The sequence below is a fragment of the Leptodactylus fuscus genome, chromosome 7, assembly GCF_031893055.1.
Source record: "Leptodactylus fuscus isolate aLepFus1 chromosome 7, aLepFus1.hap2, whole genome shotgun sequence".
Taxonomy (NCBI): domain Eukaryota; kingdom Metazoa; phylum Chordata; class Amphibia; order Anura; family Leptodactylidae; genus Leptodactylus; species Leptodactylus fuscus.
In genome coordinates this window covers 3,011,836-3,029,621 of record NC_134271.1, presented here as the reverse complement: position 1 = coordinate 3,029,621, position 17,786 = coordinate 3,011,836, and the positions used below count along the sequence as shown (strand labels likewise).

The 17,786-nt window shown below is 49.4% G+C and overlaps 1 protein-coding gene across 4 annotated transcripts in view; it reads right to left on the bottom strand.

Moving 5' to 3' along the window:
- Window positions 1-1,984: 1,984 nt before the first annotated feature.
- USP47 (ubiquitin specific peptidase 47) overlaps window positions 1,985-17,786 on the bottom strand; it is a 32,634-nt gene continuing 16,832 nt past the window's right edge. For 3 of the 4 annotated variants that reach the window (XM_075280790.1, XM_075280789.1, XM_075280787.1), the window contains 19 exons: window positions 17,573-17,725; window positions 16,644-16,808; window positions 16,408-16,536; window positions 15,676-15,752; window positions 15,463-15,518; window positions 14,818-14,930; window positions 14,638-14,742; window positions 13,398-13,605; window positions 12,852-12,967; window positions 11,830-11,949; window positions 10,591-11,359; window positions 8,764-8,939; window positions 6,814-6,894; window positions 6,428-6,543; window positions 6,234-6,352; window positions 5,664-5,794; window positions 5,531-5,578; window positions 5,263-5,393; window positions 1,985-4,718 (listed from right to left, as the gene is read on the bottom strand). In XM_075280790.1, the coding sequence (XP_075136891.1) occupies window positions 4,544-4,718; window positions 5,263-5,393; window positions 5,531-5,578; window positions 5,664-5,794; window positions 6,234-6,352; window positions 6,428-6,543; window positions 6,814-6,894; window positions 8,764-8,939; window positions 10,591-11,359; window positions 11,830-11,949; window positions 12,852-12,967; window positions 13,398-13,605; window positions 14,638-14,742; window positions 14,818-14,930; window positions 15,463-15,518; window positions 15,676-15,752; window positions 16,408-16,536; window positions 16,644-16,808; window positions 17,573-17,725 (2,988 nt within the window). In that variant the 3' untranslated portion in view covers window positions 1,985-4,543. The remainder of the gene's footprint in view (window positions 4,719-5,262; window positions 5,394-5,530; window positions 5,579-5,663; window positions 5,795-6,233; window positions 6,353-6,427; window positions 6,544-6,813; window positions 6,895-8,763; window positions 8,940-10,590; window positions 11,360-11,829; window positions 11,950-12,851; window positions 12,968-13,397; window positions 13,606-14,637; window positions 14,743-14,817; window positions 14,931-15,462; window positions 15,519-15,675; window positions 15,753-16,407; window positions 16,537-16,643; window positions 16,809-17,572; window positions 17,726-17,786) is intronic. The other variant, XM_075280788.1, reaches the window with a different exon arrangement.

Here is a 17,786-nt window from a genome sequence, read left to right as displayed (position 1 = left end):
ACGGGGGGCCTCGGCCTTAGAGAGTTTTTTAAGGCAAAAAGCTGCCACGTTTTCAGGGCTTTATATGTTGTTTTGGAATTCCAGGCTCAATGACGTGACACAAAGTTGTGGGATTGGATACAATTGTAGCAAATTATTGGATAGAACTGCAGCGGATTGTGAACAGATACTGGATACTCTGGGACCGCTGCAGTAACTGGGTAAGTTAGAGATGTGATGGGGATAGTAACTGCAATAATTGGGCAGAGCAAGTCATTTATTGGGCAAAGTTACAAAAACATTCGGTCCAGTTGTAATTGGTCACTGACACAGTAACTTATTGGGGACAGTGGGTGTAATATATTGGGGGCGGCTACTCTAATTTATTCGGAGCAGTTACTGAAACATATTGGGTATAATTAGTGTTTGCAATAATAGGAACAGTTGCAATAATCTGAGTCCAATTACTGTAATTTACTGGTTATAGTTACGATAATGAGACAGGACGTGACGAACCAGACCGGAGCGCGGTGTAGATCGGCTCTGCACAAACCCAAGGGGCAGGGGTTGGAGACTTCTCATAAGTCCCCCAGTAGCAGCCATCTGTCATTGTGGAGAAGCTGTGCGCCCTGTAATCAGCGCTAAGGACCACCAGGCGAGGTGGGATTGCTAGGACCGTGGCTGCATTGGCTGAAATTTTTGAATATTATATTTTTTCATGAATATTTTCTATAGAAAGTTTTTGCTGCTTCTTCAGAAACCCCACAGACGCTACTGAAAATATAATTTGTCGCAAAATCCTAAAACAACGAAGGAAGCCGAACGTCACAGAGTTCTCCTCAAGCGGAGCTGATGGGGATCATCGATGCTAACAACACACTCATTATATGGTGTCCCAGCGATCTGTTGAGATACCGGAACAATCACAGGCACAGCGCGAGGAATGAGTTCAGCAGCAGGACAGTTTAAAGGGGTTTCCCCAACTTGCAGTCTGTCTGCTCTACTCACTTCCTGGTTTTCTCAGTACATTGGTGGGCGGGGTCTCACTTGCTCTGCTATCTCTCTTCATAGCAGTACATGTCCGCAGTCAGTAATGAGGGAGGGTTGTAAATAAATTAGCACAGTATCACTACAAGGTGCACAGTATGAAGCTGATGTAGCAGAGCGGGATTTCATAGGTGATGAGAATCCCAAATTTACATGCTACAGGACCAAGAGTCAGCTTGCAGGTCTGTGTTTACATACAGAGGTAACAGACTCCCTGTCTCAGCCATTATCAGTAAAAATCAATCAGCGAACTGATAACTGGAAGAGCCGGAGCTAAAGAGCTCAGAAATACAAGCTGCTCCGAGCACTCAGCCCCCCTCCCCTCCTGAGAGCAGGGAGCTTCGTCACTTGTCTTAGGCAGAGAGATAAACAGCTCAGAAATACAAGCTGCTCCGAGCACTCAGCCCCCCTCCCCTCCTGAGAGCAGGGAGCTACGTCACTTGTCTTAGGCGGAGAGATAAGATCATCCCCAGGTCTGTGGTTATGGAAATGCAGTGTAAACAATGAATAAATGAAGATAGCGACCAAACAAAGCAGTTTTGTTGAAGCAATGTATTTAGGAAAAGTCTTATATCCACATAAGCTCGCAGTATAGATGGGATCCTTGAGATGGGACAACCCCTTTGAGAGCTGCTGAAATGCCGGAACAGGCAAACCATCGACGCCAACACCACACAGACGAAGTCGCGGGCAGAGGTTAGTTGTGGATATTTATTGCATCATCAGTAACCCCTAAGCTCCGCCCCTGCTCTGACATCACAATATTTATACTTAGATATGGAAACCTTCGGTGCAGAGAATTTGGGAGGTTTCTGTCTCTTTGCCCAGTACAAGTCGTCCTGCAAAAACAACATGGTCCAGCAGGGAACACAAAACCAATGTAGGAGTTTATGGGGTTCACTGTTGTCGAGAGGTGTCCCAGCCCCTCCCCCACATCTTAGAAGACAGACATGAGACCTTGTATTTGTATTTTTTTGTTTATTGGCATGATCATTGTAAACAGCGCTCGCATGAAAAAAATATATCAAAACCTTCAACTGATCTGTTATAAATTAGATGGCAATGTCACAGGGGGTGCGGGGCACAGGGTGGGGGGGGGGGGATGAGCGGTGACAAATTTGATGCAGTTTTATTGGATTTTGTGGAAAATTATTAAAGTGAAGAAAAAAAAAAAAAAAAGTGTTCACAACTGAAAAATGTCCCAAAACTAAAAAAAATCCACAAGCGGGGGAGGGGAGGGGGAGGGGTCTATAGAGAACCAGGTGAGGGGGGAGGAAATCAAAGAGACATAAATAGGCAGCTAAAGTGTCCAATGTACACAGTGTAGATATGTGAGGAGGGGGCGACGCCGCGGGATCGGGGGACTCTCTATATACACCTGAAGGAAACAGGCAAAGCGAGGCAACCGGCGCTGCTCCGGCCGCTGTAGAACTACAAGTCCCAGCAAGCACACAAGGCTATGGGCTCTGACTCAATATGCACGTGCCCACCTGAATTTTTATGGGGGGCAGGTATTTGGGGGCTGATGTAGTGGGCTCTCCCTGTCAGACACCGTTGCATTTCCATTGATCTAGCCGCGCAATTCCCAGGGTCGCCCATGGCCGTCACCTTGAGGGCAGCGCGCGGACTCACCGTAGTTTACAAACCATCCACGTTCTGCAAGGAGTCGTGGATCTCACCTGGCGGCGCCATCTACAGGTGCATCCGAAGAAATGCTACTTACAGGTGAAACAGGTTAAAGGGCTTGTCCGGGATCAGTAAAGTTGGATACTGAGGACTTAGCTACAGGACAGGTCGCCCAGAGCCCGCACAGATCAGCAGCTCTGCTCCTATTCAAGCGAATGGGGGTTCCAGGGGCCCCCGCTATAGTGTGGACAAGTCGTCAGTATCCAGCTTTCCAGGGTCCTGGACAATCCCAGGTTGTCCCAGTGTTTCACCTGTAAAAGTTGGAGCAACCAGTGAAAATGGGCAAAAAGACGACAGATCCCCGTATTTGTCGGTCCATTCCAGGGGTCATGTGATCTATTCAGATGCAGCTTTGTGTGTGACTAGAGCACTGAGGCCACACATTGTCTCTGCAGACCGGGCCGCCATACACGTGTGCACGCAATTATGTGAATGAGCCCACAGACATCAGATTCTCTGCAGATCACACCAGATTTTGACAGATCTGCCAAAGCTCCAGATCAATCTCTTGGCTTTAGAAGAGACTGTGACAAGATTTAGCCCCGGAGGGCAGATCCCAAGGAGGGCAGATCCCAAGGAGGGCAGATCCCGACCTGTACACAAAGCTGCGCGGCGTAGGCGCGAGATAGAACTTGCACCGACTTCCTGCGAAGCCCAGACCTGCTCAGATTCCAAGAGAGTGCTGACCGATGCAGAAAAGCCCCAAATTTTTGTGCAAAAACTGCAACTGATCCAACATTTGCTAGAAACTGTAAATGTGCAATAGATCTGCCGCGCGGTTCATTACAGAGCGGAGGCCACTGCCAGTCTACAAGGAGTCCAGGGGCCGCCTGGGCTACATAAACATGGCGGCTTCCTCCAAGCACCTCCCCTGTGCACAGGTTGTGTCCTTGGCCATAGCCTTCACCCCACACCAAACAGGACCGGCCCAACGTCCAATGAACAGATCAGAGTTGGCGGCTGATACGGGCAATGACCGCGGCCCGGTCTCCATCTTGTGGCTCTTCAGCTGCTACAACACTACAACTCCCAGCAGGCACAACAACCAGAAAGTGGAGCGTTGTAGTTCTGTCTAAGCTGAAGGTTGGAGGGTCTGTGCCTAATAGTCGCCCCCCTCGGAAGCCCTCGCTCTAAAGTGAGTGGAGCACTTACCTCTAGACTGCTGGGACATGTAGTTCTACAGCAGTTACAGAGCCGCCATATCTTTGCTCTATTGCTACCAACCAGCCTTACAATTCATACCTCATCGATCGGGGTGTAGCGCCCTCCCCCCTCGGCCGGACCCCGCCTCCCCCCACCGGCAGGCGAGAGCCCCGCCCCCAGGTATCAGCAGTATCGGGAGCGGCCGGGCTCACAGACAGACTCGCACTCTCAATGAGGTAATGTGTGTATCAGCAAAATAAAAGTGTCCAGGCTTTATTATTATTATTTTTTTGTGTTTTTTTCTCTTTTCTCCCCTCCCCCACATAGAATCGCCTGAGGCCATCCAGGGCTGTAGCCGCGCACGTCTTACCTGAGCTAGGTGATGCCCACTCCTCCTCCTCCGCTGCATTAACTTAATATAGACTTAAATATCTCTCATTTCGTATTTGCACATCCCTTTCAGCTTTACAGTTTAATCGACCATAGTGCAGAACATGATTAGAAGTCACATACAAGGAACCCAGAAGGTTACGAGGCTGCTGATTGGCCGAGACAGAGGACCAATCAGTGCTGGTGTCATTGCTCCACTCAACTTTCCCCCCTGCCAAGAGGCGCGGACTCCTGCGGCAGTGAACCTGTCTGGGAAACAAGAAGCATGGCTCGCCGAGATGGCCGGGCGCGTCCGACGTCAGTCCTGAGCCGCGTCTTTATTGGACGCTCCGTCCAGATAGATTTTCAGCGCCTTCTCTTTGCGGGGGGAGTAAGTCACGCGGTGTCCAGTTTTTTGCAGCCGGCTGCTTTCCTTTTTCATCAGCTCGTTCCTCTGCTCGTCGCTTAATTCCACCAAGTCCTCGGATTTATCCCTGCGGCGGAAAAGGAAAACAGGTGAGCAAAGTCCTGAAGTGCTCTGTGCTGCTGGGGGCCCTGTACCTGCCACTATGCAACTCTCACCTCCTCTATAAGATCAGCACACTGCTCTCCTGAAATCCTCTGTACTGCTGTGACCCTGCTCCCCCCACTATGTAACCCTCACCCTGTGACCTCCTATAAGATCAGCGCACTGCTCTCCTGAAATCCTCTGTACTGCTGTGGACCCTGCTCCTCCACTATGTAACTCCCACCCTGTGGTCTCCTCTATAAGATCAGCACACTGCTCTCCTGAAATCCTCTGTACTGCTGTGGACCCTGCTCCTCCACTATGTAACTCCCACCCTGTGGCCTCCTCTATAAGATCAGCACACTGCTCTCCTGAAATCCTCTGTACTGCTGTGGACCCTGCTCCCCCCACTATGTAATTCTCACCCTGTGGCCTCCTATATGATCAGCACAATCCTCTCCTGAAATACTCTGTACTGCTGGGAGCGCTTACTCCTTCCACTATGTCCCCACCAGGTTTCGCTGCGTTACCTGTAGAATATGACGGCGCCATCATCTGAGATGTAGAGGGGCCAGGCATTCAGTGTCGATACTTTTGGGTTCCAGTCCAAGTCCTGATGGATCTCCAGAACGGATATGTCGCAGGGAAATGTTCCCCGACCCTTGGAAAGGAGAAAGCAAAATATCAGGAAATGTCCTGAAGTCTGGACTAGACCTTGAAGTAATTGAGCCCATTCTGACCCTCCATAACACGGGCAGCGGTTCGGGGTCTGCGGTTCGGCAGGATTTCTGGACTTACTTTTGCAAATTCTAGATTCTCCATCGTTATTCCACTGAGCTCACAGATCTGGAGGGAGAAACAGAAAGTCACATGATGATCTGCAGGGCCGGATAGTGGGGGACCCCCGCTCACCAGCGATCGCTCCGCTCACCTTCTCCTTCAGCTCGGTCACACTGTTCGTCTCCAGCACAATCTCCTGGAAGGGATCCAGCTTGAGCTGTGACGGCCGCCACCTCCGGGTCAGCAGAGACAGCTGAGACATGGACTTCATCTTCTCACCCTCTGCCAGGAGAGACAAAGATGGCGGGTGAGGAAGGCGAGGACGAGTCCGGAGATTAGGATCTGCACTGAACACCCCAAATCTATGGCCAGGGGGGCAATGAGAAGTACAAATAGAAGATACCACTAGGGGGCGCTGCAACAGAAGCAGCCTGCAGATAACATGGCCTAGATGGATAGGTGAAGTCAGCGCTTTATGACTGGTGGGGGGTCCCGTCTCTGGGTTACGACTGGTGGGGGGTCCCGTCTCTGGGTTACGACTGGTGGGCGGTCCCGTCTCTGGGTTACGACTGGTGGGGGGTCCAGTCTCTGGGTTAGGACTGGTGGGGGTCCCGTCTCTGGGCTATGACTGGTGGGGGTCCCGTCTCTGGGTCGGTCACTGTTGGCACATTGTACCCCGGGGTCTCTGAGGACACAATATTCCCGCCCGCCGCCATTTTACCTTCCAACACCTCCAGGAAGACTTCCCAGTTGCTAGAAATACTAATCTCATTCTCATACACGTGGTAATCTAGGAATACTGTGCCCGGGTTCTTCCAAGTTTTCTTCCGTAAACGGAATCTGCAGAGAAGATGAGCGCCATGTGAAGCCTCCGGTCACTAGGGAGCGTCCTGTCGGTCAGTGACATCCACCTACCTGTCTATGGAGAGCTCCAGGCCGCACTGCTCCCTGAGCTGTGGTATCAGCTCCTCCTTAGATTGCCGCACGCTCATCCCTTTGGCGAACACGGCGTCCAGCAGGAACTTGCAGGGCTGGGGAATAAATCAGGGGGATCTGCTGTCAAATGTTTGGAAATGGTGCGGGGAATCAAATAGATGGCGGCAGGAAAGAAGGGAACAGAGTAATAGGGTCAGCATATGGCCGGACAAGATGGAGGACAAGGGACGTGCACTTGAGCTGTCTGGTGCAGCCCCTCCCACAAAGAGGCAGCTCATTTGCATAACTATTAAAAGTTAATTTGTATAATTAGCCTTTTACTAACGATACATCAAAGGGTTAATAAGCCCGTCCCGATCTCGCACCTCGGACTCGTTCACCAGGAGCTGGAAAACCTTCACTCGATATTCTCCTTTCTTCAGGGCCCGGCCGAGCCGGATAGTGATCTGCAGGAGAAGAGAGAAGTGATTGGGTCTCATAGTGGGGACACGCACCCCCGTACCCCAATATACATGTACTAGATCATATGGTCAGTGGGGGACACGCCGCCCCGTACCCCAATATACATGTACTAGATCATATGGTCAGTGGGGGACACGCCGCCCCGTACCCCAATATACATGTACTAGATCATATGGTCAGTGGGGGACACGCACCCCCGTACCCCAATATACATGTACTAGATCATACGGTCAGTGGGGGACACGCACCCCCGTACCCCAATATACATGTACTAGATCATACGGTCAGTGGGGGACACGCCGCCCCGTACCCCAATATACATGTACTAGATCATATGGTCCGTGGGGGACACGCACCCCCGTACCCCAATATACATGTACTAGATCATACAGTCAGTGGGGGACACGCACCCCCGTACCCCAATATACATGTACTAGATCATATGGTCAGTGGGGGACACGCACCCCCGTACCCCAATATACATGTACTAGATCATATGGTCAGTGGGGGACACGCACCCCCGTACCCCAATATACATGTACTAGATCATATGGACAGTGGGGGACACGCACCCCCGTACCCCAGTATACATGTACTAGATCATATGGTCAGTGGGGGACACGCCGCCCCGTACCCCAATATACATGTACTAGATCATATGGTCAGTGGGGGACACGCCGCCCCGTACCCCAATATACATGTACTAGATCATATGGTCAGTGGGGGACACGCCGCCCCGTACCCCAGTATAGATGTACTAGATCATATGGTCAGTGGGGGACACGCACCCCCGTACCCCAGTATACATGTACTAGATCATATGGTCAGTGGGGACACGCACCCCCGTACCCCAGTATACATGTACTAGATCATATGGTCAGTGGGGGACACGCACCCCCGTACCCCAGTATACATGTACTAGATCATATGGTCAGTGGGGGACACGCACCCCCGTACCCCAGTATACATGTACTAGATCATATGGTCAGTGGGGGACACGCCGCCCCGTACCCCAGTATACATGTACTAGATCATATGGTCAGTGGGGGACACGCCGCCCCGTACCCCAGTATACATGTACTAGATCATATGGTCAGTGGGGGACACGCCGCTCCGTACCCCAGTATACATGTACTAGATCATATGGTCAGTGGGGGACACGCCGCCCCGTACCCCAGTATACATGTACTAGATCATATGGTCAGTGGGGGACACGCCGCCCCGTACCCCAGTATACATGTACTAGATCATATGGTCAGTGGGGGACACGCCGCCCCGTACCCCAGTATACATGTACTAGATCATATGGTCAGTGGGGGACACGCTGCCCCGTACCCCAGTATACATGTACTAGATCATATGGTCAGTGGGGGACACGCCGCTCCGTACCCCAGTATACATGTACTAGATCATATGGTCAGTGGGGGACACGCCGCCCCGTACCCCAGTATACATGTACTAGATCATATGGTCAGTGGGGGACACGCCGCCCCGTACCCCAGTATACATGTACTAGATCATATGGTCAGTGGGGGACACGCACCCCCGTACCCCAGTATACATGTACTAGATCATATGGTCAGTGGGGGACACGCACCCCCGTACCCCAGTATACATGTACTAGATACCAGTATGGATAATGAGAGTCTAAGAACATGGCGGACAGATTAGTCACTATAGTATAACCTGGTGCTGCGTACGATATTACACGTTACTGCTGCCGTCCACAGTGACAGAACATCATCCACCTGCAGCCCCAGATACGAGACTTCACTTCCGGATGGATTTCACACTGTATTGCATAGGGGCTCCACTCTCTTTACTTGCATGGGACTGAGCTGACTTATAAATACCTTGTTGTCATCAGAGAAGGAGGAGAGGGTTTCGTTCAGGCGAACGCTTTCAAACTCCTGGTTGCTGGCATAGACACGGAAGACTTTAAACTGAGAGGACGGGACCCCCACGAAGGGCTCCAGCTGCTGCTTGAAAGCCGAGAGTGTGATCCTCTTATCTACATTCACCAATAAACCTGCAGGACAGAGACTTGTGTCAGAGGAGGACGAGGCGCGCACCGGTACAATGCAAGTCTCACTCGTTCACTTGTCACATCCAGAGCTGCATACAGGTAGGACAGATCAGAGAATAGTGAACGATGCTGCAGCTCTGGATAGGACTGGAGAAGAAGACAGTAAGTGGCTGAAGACAAGTTAGATAATGGCAAGTACCTTCGACATTCCTCAAGATCCTCCTCATCCCCCTCCCCGAAGTTCCCCGTGTATAGGGCCGTCCAGAGCCCTCATTCATTGCTCCAACTCTCACTTGGGTCACGACTCCCCTCTACTGCGGCCACAAACCCATTCAATAGAGAGGAGTCAGTCATGTGACTAAGGGAAGGGCACAGGAGTGAGAGTTGTGGTCTCCCCTGATGCCCCCTGCACAGGTAATAAGCGGGGTGATGGGGTGCTGATGTGTATGTTAGTATGTTCCCTGCACAGGTAATAAGCGGGGTGATGGGGTGCTGATGTGTATGTTAGTATGTTCCCTGCACAGGTAATAAGCGGGGTGATGGGGTGCTGATGTCTATGTTAGTATGTTCCCTGCACAGGTAATAAGCCGGGTGATGGGGTGCTGATGTCTATGTTAGTATGTTCCCTGCACAGGTAATAAGCGGGGTGATGGGGTGCTGATGTCTATGTTAGTATGTTCCCTGCACAGGTAATAAGCGGGGTGATGGGGTGCTGATGTCTATGTTAGTATGTTCCCTGTACAGGTAATAAGCGGGGTGATGGGGTGCTGATGTCTATGTTAGTATGTTCCCTGCACAGGTAATAAGCGGGGTGATGGGGTGCTGATGTCTATGTTAGTATGTTCCCTGCACAGGTAATAAGCGGGGTGATGGGGTGCTGATGTGTATGTTAGTATGTTCCCTGTACAGGTAATAAGCGGGGTGATGGGGTGCTGATGTGTGCGTTAGTATGCTCCCTGCACAGGTAATAAGCGGGGTGATGGGGTGCTGATGTCTATGTTAGTATGTTCCCTGCACAGGTAATAAGCCGGGTGATGGGGTGCTGATGTCTATGTTAGTATGTTCCCTGCACAGGTAATAAGCGGGGTGATGGGGTGCTGATGTGTGCGTTAGTATGCTCCCTGCACAGGTAATAAGCGGGGTGATGGGGTGCTGATGTCTATGTTAGTATGTTCCCTGCACAGGTAATAAGCCGGGTGATGGGGTGCTGATGTCTATGTTAGTATGTTACCTGCACAGGTAATAAGCGGGGTGATGGGGTGCTGATGTCTATGTTAGTATGTTCCCTGCACAGGTAATAAGCGGGGTGATGGGGTGCTGATGTCTATGTTAGTATGTTCCCTGTACAGGTAATAAGCGGGGTGATGGGGTGCTGATGTGTATGTTAGTATGTTCCCTGTACAGGTAATAAGCCGGGTGATGGGGTGCTAATGTCTATGTTAGTATGTTCCCTGTACAGGTAATAAGCGGGGTGATGGGGTGCTGACGTGTATGTTAGTATGTTCCCTGCACAGGTAATAAGCGGGGCGATGGGGTGCTGATGTGTATGTTAGTATGTTCCCTGTACAGGTAATAAGCCGGGTGATGGGGTGCTAATGTGTGTGTTAGTAACTAAGTTGTGCAGGGAACATACTGAGCCATTATAAGCACTTACATTTTTGTCGCTCCCCTTCTTCCCCAGAATGCATCTCTGCTTTGAAGTACATGTACTGGGCCTCTCCCCGACTCTTCCCGCTCTCATCGTATTCACTGTCAGTCCCTGAATCTTCTTCGGCCGTGTCCCAGGTTTCCTTCTTTCCTTCATTTGCTTTGGACCTCCGGCTGCTGGTGATGCTGTGCGAGTCGAGCCCGTTGGCCAGAGGGATGGGGGCATTGTCTGCATTGCACAGTGTGTCGCTGCTATGGCTTGAGCTGAGGATATCACTGTCCACCGAGCTGGTGCTCCGGTCATTATTAATATCAGAGTCCGATCGCTCTTCAGATGGGAAATTGTTTTCGGGGTCAGCTGGGAGAATCCGATTCTCTAGTTCTCTGTTGTCGGCTGACCCCGAGGAATCGGCGTCATTTAGCGGAGAGTCAATGTTCTCAAAGTCGCTGCCCTCGGTGCTTTTACTGCTGTCCCCCCCATTGCCGCTCTCGTCCTGCTGCTGGAGAGACAGGGACTTCAGTTTTTCAGTGCTTTCCTCCAAAATGGCATCCACGGATTTGCTGCTGCCTTTCACACGCTCACAGAACTCGTCCTGTCGTACCAAGTCCCCGCATGGCTTCGGACAGGTGGAGCGATTGGCCTGGGGGCCCGGGACGTGCTCCGGTAACGACACGTACAGTCTGATGGTGTTGGCGTGACGGTCCAGGAGTTTCCACAGGTGAGAATCCACAAACTGCAGCTGGTGGTCGCTGGAGTCCGAGCTTTCTACAAACACCTGGGATGGAAAAATCAAAAAGTCAACCTGCTACCATTTCTGATCATCTGTGGGGGTTCGGGGTGTGTATATATCTGAGGAGGGGGTCGCTGGGGTACTACTGTACAGGAGAGGACAATGAGGGGCTGGAGGGCTCTATCCTCTTTATCCTGCGCTTCCAGAGGTCATTACGTGATGGCGTATACTCCAGACAGACACAGGCATGGCCGCACACAATGAACAGCTCATCTGTATAGGATTTACTCAGTAGCGAGACACAAACTCTCACGACCTGGGGCTTTTATTCACCTTCCTCTGGATCACCATGGATTACTATGTGACTATGGACATGTGCACTAAGCCACAAACCGCCCCTAAATCAGTGTATAAGGGGTTTAGAAAAGATTGGAGGTGATGGCCGACCCCATCTACAATATACACCCAACCCTGGATAACGTCTTCACATTGGGTAACGTCCATTTTGCACTCACCTTATTGCTTCTGAAGAATCCTTCAGCCTTCAGCGTTTTATTGGGCACACTGAGGAGTCGCAGGTCATTATAGCAGCGTTCCAGAACAATCCGCATGTGGTCAGGAGGTAAATCTATGGTCTGCAATACACAATTGTCCTATGGTTAATAGACAGAATTCAGTCATCTATGGATTTCACCAATTTGCTCATGAATAAAACCAGTCATACAAACTTCTAGGATAAGAACAGATCATCAATATGAGATCAGATCAATGATCTGACCACTGACAGAGACTGGAACACACAGAATGAAACAGGAAGCAGACAGCGCCGCTCGCTGTGTAGTGGCCAGACCAGGGTACTGCAGGTCAGTTCCCATTCACATGATATACAAAGAACAGCGCTGTCTGCTTCCTACTCCATCTGTGTATTGGCTGATCGGTGTCAGATCTGATAGGGATGTTCTTATTCTTAGGATAAATCATCAATAATTTAAGTCTAAAAAAATCCCTTTAAGGGTATTTCCAAACAGGGCTGAAATGCTGCAGATTTTCTACCTGGATGTTGCAGGCAGAATATCTGTAGCTCAGGACACCATCAGCAAAGTGGATGAGACTTCACCAAATGCTGCAGAGAATGCCCTGCGCTCCGGATGTTATATGTGTATTGTGTTCGATTACACAGAGAATTTCAGCTTTGCAATGCCAAAGATAAAATCCGAAAACCACAGAAAACTTGCAGATTCTGCCACAGATTTCACTATGAATTTTATGACAAATCTGCATTGGAATTTTTCTGCAGCCCGTGTGGACGTTCCCTAAAAGAACAAGACATTATCCTAAAGGCAATCTCACCTCCAACAGCTGGTTTTAGGGTCACCCTGGGGGGCTAAGCTACATATGACAGGTACGCTTGCAGGGGCGACATTACGGTAACAGTATTATATCTTGGTTGGTGCAGGTGATAGACCCCCCCCCCCCCCCTAATGCAGAAACCCCTAGGATTACCCCTCCCCATGGTAAGATTTACACTCAACCCAACCTTAGAGATTAGCTGCTTAAACTCCTGGATGGTTTGACTGAGATAGGCGCGAACACTGACAGGAGGAGCAATGGTTTCCGTCTTCAGATCCACCACATAGACCTTGACCATCACCTCTGGAGACAAGACAGACACGGTAATAAGTGCAAACATTGCAGACTGGGCATGTCATGGACAAACAAGTATTCAGCAACAGAGATCCAGTACATAAGAGGCAGACATTTTGGGAGAATGGGGGAGGGGGTCTTGGCTTTGGCGGGAAAGGTCATTTGTCATAGTGATGGAAACAAAAAATTAAAAACCTTTCCCCAAAATTTACTTTTACAGGTCTTGGGTGGTTTAGAAAATACACCCCATAATAATAGTAATAGGAGGTTCTCAATTTAACCCATCGACTTCTACCAGCTAAAGTGGTAGCAGCAGTTTGGATAACCTGGAGCTGGTGGCGTCCATGTGTATAAAGACAAGACCATGTAAATCTACCGGCAACGTGTTATTAATGGATAATACGGCATATAGAATTGGCGCAGAGCTCTGAAGTCTCACCTCCAGGTTTATACGACTGGAACACTTGGTCCGGCCGTTTGGTTTCCAATAGAAGATCGAACATGTAGGAGGACTTGACACCGCCGAGCAGAAGCCCCATCGGCCGATCCTCCTCATCCTCATAGGAGCGCTCCAAATAATCGTGAAATTCGTCGTATTTCACTAACCGGCAGCAGTCCAAGGGAACGACACCCTCCAAGTCCATTATCTGCAACAGTCATGGTCAGAGCAGCCATTAGTACCGTCTCCCTGATAAATAAGGCCAAGCAGAGGCCGCACTTAGTGCCGGGGTGTCCTGAGAGTGACCAGGTCAAATCTGTACTATCTTGCACAGAACTAGTCTGGTCACTCAAATGGAGAACCAATGTTTGAGGGACATGTTACCTGCCCAAGATCTGAGGTATATGGCTTCTCGGACCAAACAAAATTCAGCCATTTTTAACATTAGTTTAACCCATTCATCCATCATGCTGTACAATTAAGGCATGGCAAGTGTTTGCTGTAAAGATAGGATGGGGAAAAATCTGCACAACCAACCACTGGGACCCCAGCGATGTCAAGAACAAGGCTCAGATTCTCCGCTCCTGATGGCAGGGTATGCTGAGCGTGTGTCCAGCCACTCTGTTTATTCTCCAGAGACAGCTGAGGGTTGTACTTAGCCAAGTCTGGTTCTCCCATAGTGAAGGAGTTGAGCAGCAGGGTACATGCTCCGTCTGCCACACCATCAGGACTGGAGAATTAGAGTCCTGATGAACGTCGTAGTGATGTCACCAACTCAGCTTCTGCAACAGTGCCAAGACTGGAGAGAATTCTGATCCCAGGCTCTAAACCCCTTAGACATTGCACTCAGAAAACTAGCGCTCCCCATTCTCATGGTCGATGGAGGTCCCAGACATAAATACCCTATTCACAGGACAGGAGATGGATGTCCTTAGTAGGCAAACCCCTTTAAGAGAGGGTTGGAGATAACAGCTCATGATCAATCTGCTCCAAGTAAACATGGCTGGCTATTTAGAGCACTATGTGGTGCCATCATAACCAGCAGAGGGGATCTTCTAGGACTCTCCTATGGATAGGCCATTATTATTAGGGTGCTGTTTGCAGACAGTGAGTAGGGGTTGTGCAGCGATACCAAGCACGGCCACTATGTAATGTGAGATCATCAATATCTTAAGGGACATACTGTGCCTCCCTATAGATTAGATTTCTATACTGATCCTGCACTTATGTGCCCATGTACCTTATAGGCGATCTCTATGGCTTCTTTCATGGTCTTGTCCTTGTGAACTTCCAGCTTGTTTTCCATCAGGATTTGCTTGACAGGATGCATGCAGAAAAGCTTCAGCTGAAAGAGGACAGACCATCCCTTAATATGCTTCACCTCTACTGTCCCAGCCCCGGTACAAGGGCGCCTACTCACCTTACACGTGTTGCGCTCGATCTCCCGCTGCCGCTTCTCCTCTTCCTCTTGTTCCTTCTCTTTCTGCACCAAATGTTTTATGTGCTCAGGAAAATCTGAGGCCTCCAGAAACTCTGCAAGGTCAAGTATAAGGGAGTGTGACTGGGGGCGGGAGGTCAGAGGTCACATCGAGCCTCAATATTATCTGACAATTAGAATCTACAATAAAAATAGCAGTTCTGGTTCTGATGTGTCCGGTCCAAACAAAACCACCAGGTGAACCTTGAATGTCCTCTTGAAGTTTGCTCAACACCTACCCCAGTCCTGCGTCCCACAACAGTAATCCACCGTACCTGCGGGCGCCAAGACAGCCGACTAGAAAGCCGGATTATAATGGGGGTAAATGAGCAATTACCTGCTGCTGGGTCCATGGGCTTAAACCAATTTCACCCTTATTATAATCCACTTCTGTTTTGTTTGTTTGTTTTTTTTTAAAGGACATGGCCTAAAACAAATCACCATTAATAATAATGAAAAATGCCCAATTATTCGGGATTTTTCCCAGCTTTGTTTATAAGTTTCATCAAACCTGCAAAGTAAGACTATTGTAAGACCACGCGACTCATCTACAATGGCCGGCTAATCTCAGGCCATGCAGTTACTCACTTGCATTTCTGGCCGGGTTCTTCAGACGGTACATTAACATATATGCATTAGTGGAACTGCAAAAACAGAAAGAGACGTTGTAAAATATGGTCACAAAACGACAGCCGTTGATTTCTCAGCTTTTGTGGTTGTCAGGACGCTGAGCGTGCTCCACTTTACCATTTATCACAACCTGACAATGATCTCCACCAAGCAGACACAGGCGGCACCCACCTAGCAAAGGCACTGGAGTAGTATCCGCGATTTCCCGTAGATCCCCCATAGGTTTTCTTGATATCTTCTGGAGTGATCTGCAAAAATAAAAGACGTCATAAATCAACTTAACTCACAATAGAGTCAGATGTGAACAATGCTGAAAACTGAAACGGCATAAACTGCAGATGTGAGCGGAGGTAAGCAGTATATGTGAAGGATACAGACACGGCTCCCCATGACTCCATCAGCAACTGCACTCTGCTTAGGCCTATTATAGGCTATGGAAAAATATGGGTGCCTGACAGGAGTCTGAACTGGTGGACATGGTGAAAGCAGCCTTAGCATAAAGGGGTGGTCTAGGATTTGGGTTTTTATAGCCATCTCATTGGACAGGTGGCCCCGCACCAATCAGCAGTATGGTACCCATTCCAACGCTTGTATTATATACAGTATATATGGGGAGGGAAGCAGCGAGCTCAGTCCCTGTAAAGTTCCCGATGAAGTCCCATCAGCCAAAACTGCATCAAATCTCAAGCTTAGTTCTCCCTACACCCCAAGCTCGTGCACCATAAATCCATAGCAAATTACAGTTCTATAAAGGTGAATCTGCTGTGGAATGGATCCTAGATCTGCACCATAGAAATATTCTATATTGTATAATATAGTGAGGACCATATGAACCCTCCATACTGCAGTAAAATACAGCAGCACTATCGCACCATGTGAACATGTCTGATGTCCGATACTCACCCGACTGACATGCTGATCATTGAAGCTATACCACTGGTCATCAGCGAAAGACTTGATACAGGCATAGTAATGTCCGCCGGCTGCGCTGCCTGAATGGACCATCACAGAAAACAGTTCATACAAAGAATTCTGGAAAGAAGTCGGAGACATTTCATGTAAGTCTTCATCCTCAGCAACTCCAGTAAGTCTGTCACTCCCCCATCCCCCCACATCTCCTCCTGTCGGGCTTCATTTACCTTTTCTTGAGATTTGTTTGGCTTGTCAACGCTGTTGCTGCTCTCGAGACAAATTCCTTCATCTAAAGCGTCATCTGTGCAGAAATCATTGCTCATCTGGTCGCTGTGACAGCTCCCCTCGTTCTCCGCCCCGCTGTCCGTACAGCTTTCTGTCTGAGGGGACTTCTTGAGGAGATAAAACAAGACAAAGGAAGCGATAAATGATCCGGACGGCTCTAGTCACATCAGGAGCGATCGTCCTATGCATCACAATGTACGGAGCGCAAGTGACAGGTCCTGAATGGTCAGACATCAATAATACTGGAACAGGAGCGAGACAAGCCGCACGGATCAGACTGGCAGGCAGTGTCACAAGGATCCGGCAGGTGACAAGCCGAGGACGAGATTACAATACACTTGGCGTAATATTCTATTCTCACCTGTTTTACAGACTCCAGACTGAAGGGTTTTACCTGCAAACTAGCGAGAGATTGGTGCGGCTTAATAGTCAGTATTTCCTACCTCGGATGAAATGATAGTTAACCCTTAGCTGTAAGAAGGGCTGGGATAACCTTTAGCCTCTGGATAGCAATAAGAATTTTCTTATAATTTACAGCATGCCAGGATCAGCTCCCATTCACATGAATAAGAGCGGTTCTGCAGCCGCCAGCGGTGCCCAATAGTTCCCTATTAGAGATGAGCGAACACTATTCGAAACAGCCGTTTTGAATAGCACGCTCCCATAGAAATGAATGAACGTAGCCGGCACACAGGGGGTTAAGCGGCCGCTTCCATTCATTTCTATGGGAGTGTGCTATTCGAAACGGCTGTTTCGAATAGTGTTCACTCATCTTTATATCAGGTAATCGGTGCTTACTCATGACCTATCCCAAGAACACATCATCAATATCCAAAGCTCTTTATATACCACATATGCAACAAAAAACTACCTCGTCTTCAACATCAATGAAAGGACTCATGTCCAGCTCCTCGGGGAAGGTCATGCGGTCGTTCAGCTTGATACGGTGCATGCTGGTGTAGTCAAAGTCGAATCTCTTCAGCTGCAGAGTCAGGAGGTAAGGAAAGTGCAAAAACCGCAGGCCCTGTGGAGAGAGTCATCAGTCATATACGCCATGCTGAGAACATATAGAGGTTACTAGGAAG